This window comes from Crassostrea angulata, chromosome 5, assembly GCF_025612915.1.
Source record: "Crassostrea angulata isolate pt1a10 chromosome 5, ASM2561291v2, whole genome shotgun sequence".
Classification (NCBI taxonomy): Eukaryota; Metazoa; Mollusca; class Bivalvia; order Ostreida; family Ostreidae; genus Magallana; species Magallana angulata.
The window spans coordinates 56,149,542-56,164,731 of record NC_069115.1 but is presented as its reverse complement, the minus strand read 5'-3'; the positions used below and the strand labels follow the sequence as shown (position 1 = coordinate 56,164,731).

At 34.9% G+C, this 15,190-nt stretch overlaps 1 protein-coding gene across 29 annotated transcripts; it reads right to left on the bottom strand.

The window, feature by feature from the left end:
• Window positions 1-2,819: 2,819 nt before the first annotated feature.
• On the bottom strand, window positions 2,820-15,146 carry LOC128184453 (neurofilament heavy polypeptide-like). 29 transcript variants are annotated; one of them, XM_052853909.1, is made up of 18 exons: window positions 14,944-15,146; window positions 13,528-13,713; window positions 13,261-13,365; window positions 12,273-12,296; window positions 11,903-11,926; window positions 11,136-11,417; window positions 10,317-10,352; window positions 10,132-10,164; window positions 9,961-9,996; window positions 9,823-9,849; window positions 9,612-9,656; window positions 9,457-9,504; window positions 9,326-9,361; window positions 9,132-9,167; window positions 8,764-8,796; window positions 7,443-8,048; window positions 5,786-5,834; window positions 2,820-4,437 (listed from the first exon to the last, which is right to left on the bottom strand). In XM_052853909.1, the coding sequence occupies exons 1-16, from the start codon at window positions 14,986-14,988 to the stop codon at window positions 7,443-7,445; spliced, it is 1,602 nt and encodes a 533-aa protein (XP_052709869.1). In that variant the 5' UTR covers window positions 14,989-15,146; the 3' UTR covers window positions 2,820-4,437; window positions 5,786-5,834. The 29 variants fall into 29 exon arrangements, with proteins under 29 accessions (XP_052709869.1, XP_052709870.1, XP_052709871.1 ...); XM_052853910.1 differs by having other exon boundaries at window positions 10,132-10,161; XM_052853911.1 differs by having other exon boundaries at window positions 11,136-11,396.
• Window positions 15,147-15,190: the final 44 nt, after the last annotated feature.

Below are 15,190 nucleotides of genomic sequence, written 5' to 3'. Positions count from 1 at the left end.
ACTGAACTTTAGCTATCTTGTCTTTTGACGAACATTTTCCAGCATAGACCTACTATTTTATAGTAATTAATACCATATTAAAGACCTGTAAAAACGTATAATAAAATGGTTTCTCTTTTTTTTTCATCCCATGGTGTAATTGTCAGACACCTAACAGCGCATTGAGAAAAACCATAACACCGCGTTCCATAAACACTACTTTGCGAAACACACGCGATCGCACTCCCAAAACTTTTGAAAACCGCAAGGCCGCGCTATAACGCAGCTTCGCACCGTCTCACACCACTATTGAACCCTGAACCCGTCGTCTCAACGACCTCACTTAGATTGCCGTCGCCATAGCTCCCGCGACAGTGCGTTGTGCTTGCTGTACGGGATGACTTTTCCTTATACGCGCTGTCAAACGCGGACAGCATTAATAAGCGCGATGTGTGACATCGCGATTGCGTAAAAGCGCAACGCCGCATTGTGTGTAGTTTCGTATAGCGCGAAGGCGTAGCCTATGTGTTGTGTAGAGTTAGTGCAAGGGAATGTTGTATAAAGTTGTGTTAGGGCAAAGGCGTGTTTAATGAAGGTGTGTTAGTGCGACCTTCAATCTAATTAAAATTAGATCCTTCACGCTCTCGTATTTGATATGTCACAGCGACATATCAAATATGAGAGCGTGAAGGATCTAATTTTAATTAGATTGTGCGACCTTTTATATTCAACACGCTATTGCACCTTTGACATCAAACATGGACGTGTTGTGTGATATAGTGTTGATGGGAGTTTTGTTTGAGGCGCATTGTTTGGAGATATAATAGCTTAATGACATGTATTTTTCTCCACACGCTGTCCCTCTGCAATGGGCATACCAAGACACCATAATCATGTATTATTATATCTTTCTCTAATGCGATATGAAAAAAAAAATAAAAATTACTGGTATATATAAACAGCTACCAATGTCCGTGATACCATTCTGATTTTCTTCGCGTACCAATTATGATATATCTCACACAAACTAATGGATCCGATGAAGTTGTGGCGGACAATCATGTCCTTCCGCTTTTATGGCTGATATACCTAACAATTCTATTCAAAATTTCGTGCTCGGCTTATGTATACACCCCTGCGAATGTGTTCGGATTGTTTTCTTTATTGTTGCTAGGTATGTAATAAATCCAGAGGTGCTCGAATGAAAGTTCACGAGAATTCACCGAGATTTGTTAACTTCCTGTGAAATTTCAAGCGGAAGTATAAGTGTTCGGATTATATTATCAAAATACGTAAGTATTGGTCGATTTTCATATCATATTCTATTTTGATTTTTGTTAAAACATCACCATCCTTTAAGATGTATTGTCTCATTTCACCACCTAGCGTTTTTTTTTTAATTAAACGATGATATTCAGAACAGAGTTATCGTTCGTGTTCAACCACGTGTAGAGTGGTTGATAATATAAACAGTGTGGTGTGCAATACCATGTTTTTAAAAAATTAATGGGTGAATGTTTTGCATAAAAACTAAGTGTATCGAGCCATTTACAAGGAACATTCTGCATAAAATAGTACAGCCTGTTTCACTATTGATGTTATTACTAGGTCAGGCGCGGATCGAAAATTAATTCTAAGAGGGAATCTCTACTACGCATGTTAATTGTCGCAACAGCAGAAAAAAACTATTTTTTGTACTGTCTTGTTTGTTTCTAGAACACATTTTATCCACCAATTAATGAAGATAAAGTTTAAAATCAATAAACCTCTAGAATTTATATTTGACTACAAGTGCATGTACCTAGATTCTCTAAAATAGATTGTTATACTTTCATGTTAAATACTGAAATCTGATTGGTTAAGACGCAGTTAATAATATTTACTATTACCCTCAGCGTTAGCAACGCACTTGGCAACGGGTAACATTAAAAAATGTTACATGCGCGAAAATTATGTGCGTACGGTTCGCTGTAGAATTCACGTTATTCCTATATAAAAGCAGTAAAATTTTCTTAAAAATTTTAAAAAAGACATTCAGTATAACAAAATAAATAGTGCCTGTTTGGGAGGATAACAGTTGAAATTGACACCCCTCGAAAACCATTGTCAACCTCCGCTTCGCGTCGGTTGACAATGGTTTTCTCGGGATGTCAATTTCAACTGTTACCCTCCCAAACAGGCACTATTTATATACTATATAAAACTTTTACTGCGAAACAGAAAAGGTCAAATAAAACCACGTGGTTTAAAATTTAGATGACAATAACATTCGCAGGGTTGTTATAGGCTACCCGTTTCTTGGCTTATAGACTATCCATCCTTAAAATTCATCTACAGAAGCCACGTTGACCCCACCCCCCCCCCCCCCACACTTAAAAGGGAAATACTTTGAAAGACAATACACCTATTAATGTATTTGGCCAAAATATATAACTTTACAAACCATTTTTTCAAAGATTTTAAGTGGTTATAAGCCCAAAATACAAGTGTGGGTTTTTTCCAAATCGTATCATATCTTCATATTTTGAATAAAAGTATTCAAATTTAAAAACTTATGTATATTCATGTTTCATATGCTCACCCGTATCATTTCCACAGAAAAATTGTCAAAATATGTTTCCAATATAACCCCCTCCCTGCCATTTTTCACTTATGATTCATGTACATTATGATAAATAAACGCAGATGTTGATGGGAATGCGTGTCCAAATAGGAATAGACTGAATGAAAGCATTGTCACAAACACTTGGAATTGCTGCTCAGGTGAGTGATGCAACCCATAGGCCTCTCATTATATCATTTTAAGGTAATATTTATCTAATGTAAGCAAAAAAAACAGCTTTAGTTGGTACTTGGTACAATTTACTGTTACAATCAGGAAAATACATAAAAGTTTATTTTTTGACAAAAACTATTTTTAAGACATTACAAACAGAAAAAAGTTGTCTGAACAAATCATAAGAAACTTCAAAATGCTGATTAAATCTGAGAGGACAAAGCTTAAATTGATGTTTTGAATGAAAATCACCCTGGATTAGCTTTGTAATCAAACAGTTACATTTATTCTGGATGTACCTTAAGTAAAAGCTATACACTTTGGCAAGAAAAGATTATATAAATGAATAACAAAATATTATACCTATAATAAGTACATACATTCTGCCAGGTATCAAAGGTGTCGTGTCAGACTTAACAGATTGCAATTTTTTTGAAAGACAAGGAAACGGAAATAACAAACTAACAAAAAGAACTAAACCATGTCATGTAACAACACATTAATAAATGATATCCACTTCCCATGATTCATGTTAAAGCATTGACTAAAGCTCACATCACACATGGCACAGGGCAGTTCGTTGTCTCTAAAGCTGCAGTCCTGCAGGTCTGGCCCTTGGTATGTGAATCCACTGGCTTGGAATATGAACACAATAGACTATTGAACTTATTGGAATATGTTAGTAATCATTTAACTTGACTAGTCGCCCAATATCTCACATAATGCGTAGATGATAACGATCCAAGAAGACCAAGAGTTTTAGCTTCCCTTGTAAAATTTGTCATAAATTCCTTCTGTTAACTAAAATTAAAACTTTTAACCATTCTTTACCATTGGAAGGAGAGAGGACTGTGAGGAATTATTGGCGAGTTATTGGAGACCGGTCAAGTACGAGGAGACATAGGAGATAGGTGGGACTTCTACTGTCATCATCATAGTACTATCATTAGTAATATACATATACACTGTAAAATAAAAATAATCCTGTATAAAAAAAATGCTACACCAAAGCACTACATGCACATAGCTTGTTATTCAACCCTATCTTCAGAGAGATTCTGCATTATTTATGCATCTTCTGGGGACACTTAAAATTGAGCATCAAAACCAGTATCCAAAATTGGTTAAAAACAATTAACATTTCATACATTATCATGCTGCCAAGACAATAACTACCCAAATATTTGATGAGACAAAATTGTAATTTAAGAAATGGCATATTTCTGTTTCCCCCATAAATAGTGTTGTAAAAAAGTTGTTTGCACAAAAAGCATATATAAGCACAATTAAAACAAAGCAAAGTTGATGACTGATAATCCTGAATATATACCCTTTTTGAGTACTTCAATAGAGACAAAGATCTAAATCATATTAACAGAGACTGTTTCTTGTTCATTGCTTCTTTAAAAAAAGAAAACAATACACACAAAATTTTCAAATCAAATAAAACAAAACAAGGAATTCCCTCCGAAAAGAATTAATAGCATTGCACATCGAAAAACTGAGGGAATATGGAGAAAGTCTCCTTATCACAAGACAAGTTTTGGATGAGTACTAGTATCTCAACAGCCGAGCTTTGTTGAGCTAATCTCACTGGAGAATTGCCACTGATGGATCATTGCAGTTGGAGGGTTGGAAATGAAGAAAATGAGAGGCAGCTTCCTTAGACCTATACTCAGCACCTACAAAATACACAAGACCATTACAAATGTATCATAAGGGGGTTGAGGCCCTTTAGCATTTTAAGAGTCACCTAGGGAATATACAATTTGATGTTAATAGTCAGGATTCAATCAATAAACCTTATAAAAACTGTCATCATTTTAAGTCCTATTCACAGAGAATGGAACTTAAAATATGTACTGTAACCAAACCCTAAGGACCTTATCAATATGATTTGGTTAAGACTAACAGTGAATTTACTGACAAAAGGTTAAAATGGACTGGAATAAGGTTGTCTCAGGCTAAGCTGGACATAAATATACTCCAGAACAGCTAAACAATTTGAATTTTCCTTCTGTGGCCAATGCTAGACCTTCAACTTTTTTGCAATAATTGTATCATAATTAATCAAATCCTAAGTACCAAATATAAAATTGCACTAAGTTGTTGCACATGTGGTAATATCCACAGCGCATATTTGTCCTCTTTTAGGACTTGCATTGGTGTATGAAAATTACATTTGAAAACTAAAATCTGCTTAGTACAAAAGTCTATGAATAACATGAATGAAGACAGTACATGAAGTAAATAGGAAATATTGCATCTATTAGTAATTTGTAGATTTTTCAGAAAAGGTTAATCATAATTACCAGGGAAATACTAAGGTTGATCATAATTACCAGGGAAATACTAAGGTTGATCATTATTACCTGGGAAAGACTAAGGTTGATCATAATTACCAGGGAAATACTAAGGTTGATCATAATTACCTGGGAAAGACTAAGATTGATCATGATTACCTGGGAAAGACTAAGGTTGATCATGATTACCTGTGAAATACTAAGGTTGATCATGATTACCTGGGAAAGACTAATGTTGATCATAATTACCAGGGAAAGACTAAGGTTGATCATAATTACCTGAGAAAGACTAAGGTGGATCATAATTACCTGTGAAAGACTAAGGTTGATCATAATTACCTGGGAAAGACTAAGGTTGATCTTAATTACCTGGGAAAGACAAAGGTTGATCATAATTACCAGGGAAAGACTAAGGTGGATCATAATTACCAGGGAAAGACTAAGGTTGATCATAATACCTGGGAAAGACTAATGTTGATCACAATTACCTGGGAAATACTAAGGTTGATCATAAATACCTGGGAAAGACTAAGGTTGATATAATTACTTGGGAAAGACTAAGGTTGATCATAATTACCTGGGAAAAACTAATGTTGATCATAAATACCTGGGAAAGACTAAGGTTGATCATAATTACCTGGGAAAGACTAAGGTTGATCATAATTACCTGGGAAAGACTAAGGTTGATCATAATTACCTGGGAAATACTAAGGTTGATCATAATTACCTGGGAAAGACTAAGGTTTCTTTTATATTTACTCATCCTCTGATTTTCCCTGAAAAACAAAAACATCAGAAATTGTAAACATCCAGGATTTAGGACTTTCTCAAAAACAAAATGTACAATACTTTTCAGGTAGAATCAATTAAAACCAATATGATTAGTTAAACAATTTAATAAAATGCAGAAGAAAATAACAATAAACCTGAAAGTAATAAAAAAAAGAAGCCTGTTGTTAGTGGGCATTCCTAACATACACTATATACTCACATACCGGTATATCTTAATTAGAAAACTAACAATATCAGCATCCATAACAAAAGACTAAAGTAATGAAACCAACACAACAGTCTTTTTAAATGAATTTTATTTTAACACAAAATACTGAAAAGTGGCATTTAATTCATTGGGCTTACAACAAAAGAAGTTCAAGCAATTGAAACAGGTAGTATCAGGAATCTGAAATTGACACAAAGAGATTAAACGAGTTGGACAATTAAAAATCAAACCCTCAATGATAAAATAATGACCCTTATCAATTTCCTATGGTTTCAACTTAAAATATAACTACCAGGTATATAATTTCATATTCATCAGCTTTAATTACAATGTGGTTCATCCTATGTTTTGCCTTTATGATAGGTTTGATATTTTATTAATAAGAATTTATTTATACCGGTAAGCATGTGTTCATTTACTTCATTTTCTTGTTGTAATATATCTTGGAGACAATTCTATTTAAAATGAAGTGGATTGTGAAGTAAATCCAGAGTTAACAGCAACAACTCGCAGAAAAAAGTCAATATATGTACTTAACAATCAACAAAATAAAAACAGCAAGCATTTAATCCTGATTAATGCCTCATGTTAATACAAAGTTGAAATGATTTCCTCACTGTAATTTTATTTATTCAATACTTCAGCAAAGCTGGGTCCAGGATTCAGGACAGTAATTCCATCTAATCAGTAATGTAGGACTTATGTCCTTGCCAAAAGGCCTCATGTACACAGTCAGTTCCTAGTTCAAATAACATTTCTATGGTATTTTCATGCCAGGCATTATGTTATGTCAAATCATCCGATGAGCAATGTGGTAATTTATCACATCGATACGATTTACCAGCAGTGTTGTTAAATACCCACAAGCCTTTTTTCACCTCCTAATCTTTAGCGATCTGTTTCTTCAGAGTGACTACTGGACTACTGTTTTCAAAAAGCCAATCAAAAACATGCTTTTGAGTTCCTTACCTAATATTGTATCAGTAATAAACTGTGACATGCTTTAGTGATCATGTCGCACTGCATGTTAATTATATAAATAAACATATGTACTGTCACACTGTATGTTAATTACATAAATATACATATGTTCATCAGGGGAGGAGATTGCATGCTGAACCTCATTGTTTGTTGGAGCAATATTATTCTCAAGTGAAACTATCTATCTACTGGAGGGCCAACTGTCCCTGGTGGCTGTTAGTCTATCATTGTGGACACATCCTCATGCAGAAGTTTCTTATCATCAGCCATTTTTTTTTTATTGAGCTGCCTCTATTGGCTGTTAGTCCATGCAGATGTTACCTAATCATCAGCCATTTTTACTTGGGCTGCCTCTGGTGGCTGTTAGTCTACAATCATAGACACATCCTCATGCAGATGTTACCTAATCATCAGCCATTTCACGGCGGCGTCTTCTCCTCCTCTCTGTGGCACTCTCCACTTCCATGGAATCCGCATCTTCCTTGGCTTTCCTCTCTTCGCGACGTCTGCGACGACGCTCTTCTAAGCTGTCCTCAGCAGGCTCTGCATCAGCAGCTTCTTTCTCCTCTCTTTCTTTCCTTCTTCTCCTTCTCCTTGCCTCCATAGAATCATCATCATCATCCTCCTGAGCCGGTGTCTCGACTTTTGTTTCTGGTACAGGGCTTGGCTCTTTAGGTTTCTCCTCTTCTACTGAAGGAGCTTTCTTCTTTCTACCAATATCATCATCATCTTTACCAATCTGTGCCCAAAAATCAACTTCTTCTTCCTTCTCCTCTGATTTGGCTGATTCTTCCTCTTGTTTAATTGGTTCTTCTTCTTTTGTTGGTTCGTCTTCCTTTACTGGTTCTTCTTCCTTGACTGGTTCTGAAATTGTTTCTTCTTCCTTTACTGGTTCTTCTTCCTTGACTGGTTCTTCTTCCTTGACTGGCTCCTCTTCTTTCACAGGCTCGGATTCCTCTTTGTTAGTCTCTTCTTTGGTTGCCTCCTCCTCTTTGGTATCTTGATTCTCCTTTAAATGCATCAAAATAATGAGCAAGAAATTCAAGTTCATCAGAGGTACAGTTTTATTGATTTAAAAGTAATTTATTTCAGTAAAGCAGTAGTCCTTTTACAAGACATTGTATATTGGAGGAGATCAAACTAATGGCAATGTTTCAGAATCATAATAATAAAATCAAACAAATCTTCTACTCTAGAACTGCATGGTGAAAAGACCCATCTCCGCTCTTTAATATAAACGCACCTATATTCATTTTACACATTACGTGCTACACAACTGCTACAAAACACCTGAACTATATATATGAACCACACCATGCCTTTGACATCAGTCTCTCCAAAATCAATTAGTAACTGAACTAGTGTTGTATGTAACCATGGTAACAGAAACTGAACAGCCAGATCTTTGTTAACCATATCTTTACTGCTTCCAAGACCAAACATACATACATCCAAAGCAACGCAATCACTCAAGCTTAAAACATAGCCCCTCAAGTTTGAAATATAACCACACAAGATTCAAATTATGAATAATCAAATGTAAAACGACCACATTTGTTGTCAGTAGAATGAGGTTTTATGATAAGATATTTATATCGTTATCAAACATGCCATTCAGAGACAGTACTTTAAACATTTCACAACAGCTTTATGGAGAGATCTGTACACAATGAGGAAACCTGTTTCCTGTGTCTCTTTATTTATTAGTGTTCACTCTCACTTACTTTCTCCTCTACAATTACAAGTGGTTCTGTATCCTGTTAACAATGATAACTTTTACTGTCTATGCATATCACAGTGAAAATAAATGTACATGTACTATCTACTGGTCAAAAGCCTATTCACAATATGCATTCAAAAGATTTTTCAAAAATATATCGTACACTTGTACTTTTTTCTCTAGAAATTATTTTCTGGAGAATATATTAAATTTCTCTTACTGTTACATAAGTTTTCAATAATTTCTAATTCTGTCTATATTTGTCTCTTTTAAATAGATTCAAAGTTCTTCTGAGTCTTTTAAAATGTGTACTAAACAAGCCAATTCATCAGCTGTTAGGTAGTTTCATACAATTCCACTCTGTGGACTTACTTCATTAGATTCTGTTGTATCTTGCTGTTGTGATTCCTAACAGATTAAAAATCAAAATGCAAGCAAATTTTAAAACAACATGCTACCTTCAGAGAAACTTTATAAGCTTGGAAAAAGCGATAAACAATATCATAAAATCCTTTCTAACATTTTAATGATAAAGTTCACAGACTTCTGAACACCATGCCACTTACATCAACCATCTCTTGTTTTTCTTCTTCCTTAGGTTCCTAACACAGTAAGTTTGATCAAAAACAGTAAATGTTTGCTTTAACTTAAAACTAGAACTGAATTCTTGACATTATTAAAGCCCAAAACAACTTACTTCAGCATCCAAAACAACAACTGATTCTGTGTCAGTATCTTTTTTGTCCTGAAAATTAGCAATCAGTCATGCTAAAAAGGCAATATTGCTTATACCGGTAAATTAAAGCTGGTGAAAAGATAAAAAAAAGCTAAAGCAATGACAAGCCAACTTACATCTGTTTCCACAACAACCAATTCTTCAGCATCTTGCTCATTTTCCTAACATACAAACAAACTAAAGGTACTAACAAACAATTTCCATCAAAACTCGGGGGCATACCAGAAAGCAATTTACAACGATATACTGTCAGAATGAAACCGACAACATTTGATATGATGTAATGCTGATTAACACACAATGAATCAGAAACTATACTGAACTTACATCTGTCTTTGCATCGGATTTTTCTGCCTGAAACCAATTGTTGACCACAGTTTAATCAAGTTTATTAACAGAGCTCTAATCAACAGATTTCTAGCAATCCACTAAAACAAACAAAAGAAACCACACCATGCCGCTTACGTCAGGTGGCACCTCTGTGGCAGACTGGTCCATTTCCTGTCATTAAAGGACAAACGCATACTAGTATCAAAATCTCTAGATCTGCACACAATGTTAGCTACACAGAGTATACTGTCAGACCAGTATTGTATAACCTTGGCAGTCACAGACAGACAGACACACAACACTTACATCTGTGTCCTCTTTTTCAGCCTCCTTTTCCTGCTAACAAACAATATCTCCACATTATGTACACGCCCAATTTATGGGAATACTCTGGATTTAATGAGGTGTTTCTCCCCCCCCCCCCCCCCCCCACTGTCAGCTTTAAACTGTTACAGTATATTTTGCTACTGTATCTTAAAGAAATACATTACCTGGGGAAGCTCTGCATCCTTGTCCAGGGGTTTCTCCTGTGTAGAAATGAACATAAACACAAAATAAACGAGAGAGTTTGAGCACTGAATTGAAGCTGAATTGTCAAGAAGTTTGTATTCTCTCTTTATCTTTTCTTTTGCTGTAAATCTTTGCACTTCGACCATGCTGTTAGTACTTTGGGTTTGTCTTGAGGTAGAAATCTAACTACATGTTCAGGTGTAATTCAGACAAGTAAAGCACACCCCTGGTTGCAGACATTGGTATTTCACTACCAAAATGGTTTGGGAGGTGTATAGTCTATGGAGCACACCATGCTTAATTGAGGTTCATCTCTTTATCAACTTCACACACCATTTCCTTTGGCAATGTCTATCATACTGAACACAACTTTAAAGAAGTGCCTGGAAGTCAAGTCAAGTGTCTATTCATCGCTCTCTAGTTGATGGAGGGTCAAACGGCACACCATGCAAAGGAAAAAATCCTTTTTCTACACTTCAAATCACAAAGGAAGTGGCACCAATAAAGAAAAAAATGAATTCTGTTCTATTAGTATCTTCCCATCATATTGTTATATTTGGGGTTGTAACTCAAGGTTTCTAGATATTTTTTTAAAAACATGCATAGGTTCTTCAGGTAAGAGTAGTGACTTCTTCAGAATACAAAGTTGTTACTCAAGGTGTCTAGAAATTTCTCAACACATGCTGAGGATCTTCAAGTAAGAGCGGTGAATTCATCACACCATGCGGCAGTACAGAGGAGGGCTGATGGTTTAGTCAATGGTAGAAGTGTTCCTCTGGTTCACTCAGTGCCTGATATACCTCCTCCTTCACTTCATCCCCAGTGTCCTCCTTGGTCTCCTCTACTTTCTCATCATTGGCTATATTTGTTGCTGGGGACTCCTCAGTTTCTTTGGTTTTGCCCTCTGCACTTTCACCTTCTTTAACTTCACTCTCTGACCTTTCACCTTCTACCTTTTCCTCAGATGGTGCAGCCTCTTTTTCACTCGCCTCACCATCTGCTTTTTCCTCTGTCTTTGATTCTTCTTCATCAATTTTCTTCCCTTCCTCAGCAGCAACATCCTCAATTAAAATGGCCTTTTCCTACAGTTTATCATATCATTTATACATTCTCAAGCATCTTATTAAAAACTCTTGGCAATTTAAAAAGCCATTGGTTCATTTTCTTTTATTTGCTAGCAACACAACATGAAAGCAATATTTTAGATCATGAATTGTTAGTGAATTTCAAATTCATGGTTAGAATGCCACAGGCATAACTTTTTAAATATATTCATAAACTCTTCAAAACTGACTACATAAATAATCTAAAATTGGCACCTCTGCTATCAATTACACAATACAGAATTCAAAAAACTAAAAATTTCCATATTATTCAACTGTACTTTAATATATTAATTTGCCTTAACAATATTGACTACTTGCATGAAAATATACACTTTTTTCTCTGTGATTTGCAAATAACAATTTTTCATAAAAGAAAATTTTCAAATAAGTGAATCTATATTGTGATCTTGATCAGAGATGAACTTTGAACTCTGTTTCATAAGCATGCTCATGCTCAATACCTCATCTTCTTTTTCTCTTTCTTCCTGCATTAACAATATTTATCTTTTTTATTGATTGTGAAACAATATTTCAAACACATACTTTAAAGCCCTTTAAACCATCGAAATCATAAATAAATAACCAAATCCAAGGACTTAAATAATGAAGTCTGAAATAACAATGTTCATTTCAGTTTAATAATGCAAGGGAAATAACTCTTGATTAATTACAAAAAACTAACTAAACTTCAATTAGTAAAACATTTTAGGCCATTTCTTTTCTGAATGTGTGCATACTGGATTTCATTTTGGTTAACATTCCCAAGTTTATGCACACATGACGCCAAGAAATGACCTCTTGAACTTTGAACTCCATGCTCATGCTTAATACCTCATCTTTCTTTTCTTCTTCCTCCTGACAATCACAAGATAGATACATAAATCGAATCATCAAAGTTCTTACTCTCTGTGATAAAATGGCCATTATAGCGAAGTACATTGAAGCGTTTAATAGGAGTTAACATTAGAAAATTTTCTACGTAATGTTTTGGCTGACCTTTGTCCAATCAGATTGTAGCTGGGCGGAGTTAAGACATTGCTGCTCGTGACTTGAATATGAGAGAGAGAGAGAGAGAGAGAGAGAGAGAGAGAGAGAGAGAGAGAGAGAGAGAGAGTGAGTGAATTGAGTAAATTATAAGTGGTGCTGATGAAGAAATAATCATTAGTTATAAACTTGCAAACTTATTTTTCCACTAAGCATCCGCCTGCGTTGCCTTTCCTTTTCCCTACATCTTAATTCATAAGTGATCATTTGTTCGCATTTCAAAATATTTAATGCCCGTATTCTTGGACTCCATGCTAGGAAATTTAGTTGGTTAGCTACCGTAACGTCTTTCTTATACATGTACATGTTGTCGACGGCACGCGGCCAAAGAAATTTTCACAATCGTTCTTTAAAACGCTTTAAAGTTATACCAATATAGGATATACATGTAATTTTTATACACAGACCCTAATTAATATTTTGCAAGTTTATAACTAATGATTATTTCTTCATCGGCACCACTTATAATTTACTCTATTCACTTTCTCTCTCTCTCTCTCTCTCTCACTCTCATTCAAGTCACGAGTGGCAATGTCTTAACGCCGCCCAAACTTTTCTGGAGTTAACCCCTATTAAACGCTTCAATGTACTTCACTGTAAGTTGGCTCCACTGCATTGACTATAAAAATATACGCATCTCTCATGCCATCACAGCTTTGATGCCTTTCCTTAAGGACCCAAAAGCTACCAAGTTTTTAATTGTGGTCTCTTGTGCATACTTACCATTATGATTCTCTATTCTGTAATAACCTAATATTATATATCAATAACTTACCCCTGTTACTGTGACAGATGCTTGGGAAACTTCTTTAGGTGGAGCTAATTTAAGGAATTCATATAAAGCGTTATCTTCTAGGGCCTCCGAAAATGCATCAAAGTCCTACAATGATTAAAAGCAGAAATAATGTTTGTTATAAATGGTTAAAAATATAAGTAGATATAATCTCAACAATGACAATGATTATAAATCAGCGACAGTGAGATCAATTCAATGCCCCTCTCTTTATTTTGACTAACAGTACAGTTGATCAAATTAGCTTACCCCACAGTAATCATCATCTTTGAATACTTGAGGGGGGAGGGGCACCTTGCCCTCTTGAGCTGGTTTGCTGTTGGCTCTCATGAACTTTTTCTCTTCCTCTTTGGAAGGATCAGAGATGTCCACTGTTTCAAACTCAATCTTCAAACTTTCTAAGGTCTGAAGCAATTCCCGCTGCTTCTTCTTGATCTGAAATTTTAACAGTTCATGAGGAATACTATCATATGCACCAATATTATCAGATGTTTTATAAATATTAAACTACAGGTTGCAAAATGATATATATAATGAATGCTGCAATAATAATCATGATAGCTTTCCCATCACATTCTGGTGCAAATGCATAAACAAATAGATAGGAAATGAAAGTAAGAATTCCCAAATTTTATTTCATTGCAATTTGTCTAAAGAGGTTGTAGCAAGTGAATTCTCAGTGTTACCACGGAAGCTATGGGGCATGCTTTTATATCAATGAATTGAACACTACTAATGTATCATTTTAGTGATGGAATAAAGAAAATCTTAAAATTTTGCTTCTTAGGCCAACTTGTTCTTTTTTGTCGGAGTTAATCCCTATTTCTACTGAATGCTAATTTCGGGCCACACTGTAATAAAACTAATCAAGCTTTGTTTCTGAACACATAGTTCTCTGCTTAAAATTGGAAATTCTGTAACCATTGTTAGAAATTGGAAAATCAACATCCATAAAACTCATCTTATTTCATATCTTCTTAATTTTCTGAATCTTTTAAACAATATCATGAACAAAACAAAGAACATGATGACACTTTGACAGTGAAAGCTTGTTGTATCTCCTGATCTGAATGAATTATCAAGCATTCGTAATATATTAACTGAAGTTTAATACACTGAGGGTCTTGTGTATGTTGCTTTTTCAGTGTAAAACCTTGGCCGATTAATTTCTTCAGTAGAGTCAATATCAATGGTAGTATTCATTAGCCGAATATGAAAATAGTTAATATCTTAGTTTTATACATATTTGACTGGCTTGTTTACCACTGTAAACATTTTATTTCTATGGCATGAAAAGAAATTTTGTGGATTTCCCACTCCAAGTATTCATTGCTACTGACTCCAATATAATACACCACAAAGTTCCCTAGTATCAACTTCGCATTGAAAGTGTTAACATCATAAACATAATTCTCTTTAACCAATTATAAACCTGAAAAGTATATATATATGGATCACTGAACGGATAACATTACAGAATTTCATCAAATGTAATACAGTATGTTGCAATTTAAAATACTTCACATCAATAGATTAAAAGGTTTCATTTCCATAAAGTAATAAAGTGTTATTTCCATCTATTCAGAAACTGTCTTAATGTTTTCCTTAAAAGGTGGGTGTGGCGATTCGAACTGTCAAATTTTGTAAACAAAGCAGAACACTTACATCAGTACTGCTTGAAATATTCGTGATGAACACCTTGATACCCATTCTGCTAAAAATCTGGCACAAGAAATACGAAATATACAATCTGCTAGCTATATGCAACCTTGCATACAGATATCAATCGAGGATGTTTCCGATTTATCTGGATTGGTAAGGATTTCTCGGTATTCTGATACTCTTTCCGGGTCAGATTACACACACAAATTGCAACGTCAGCCTACTTCCGGTGCACATATTTTGTGACGTC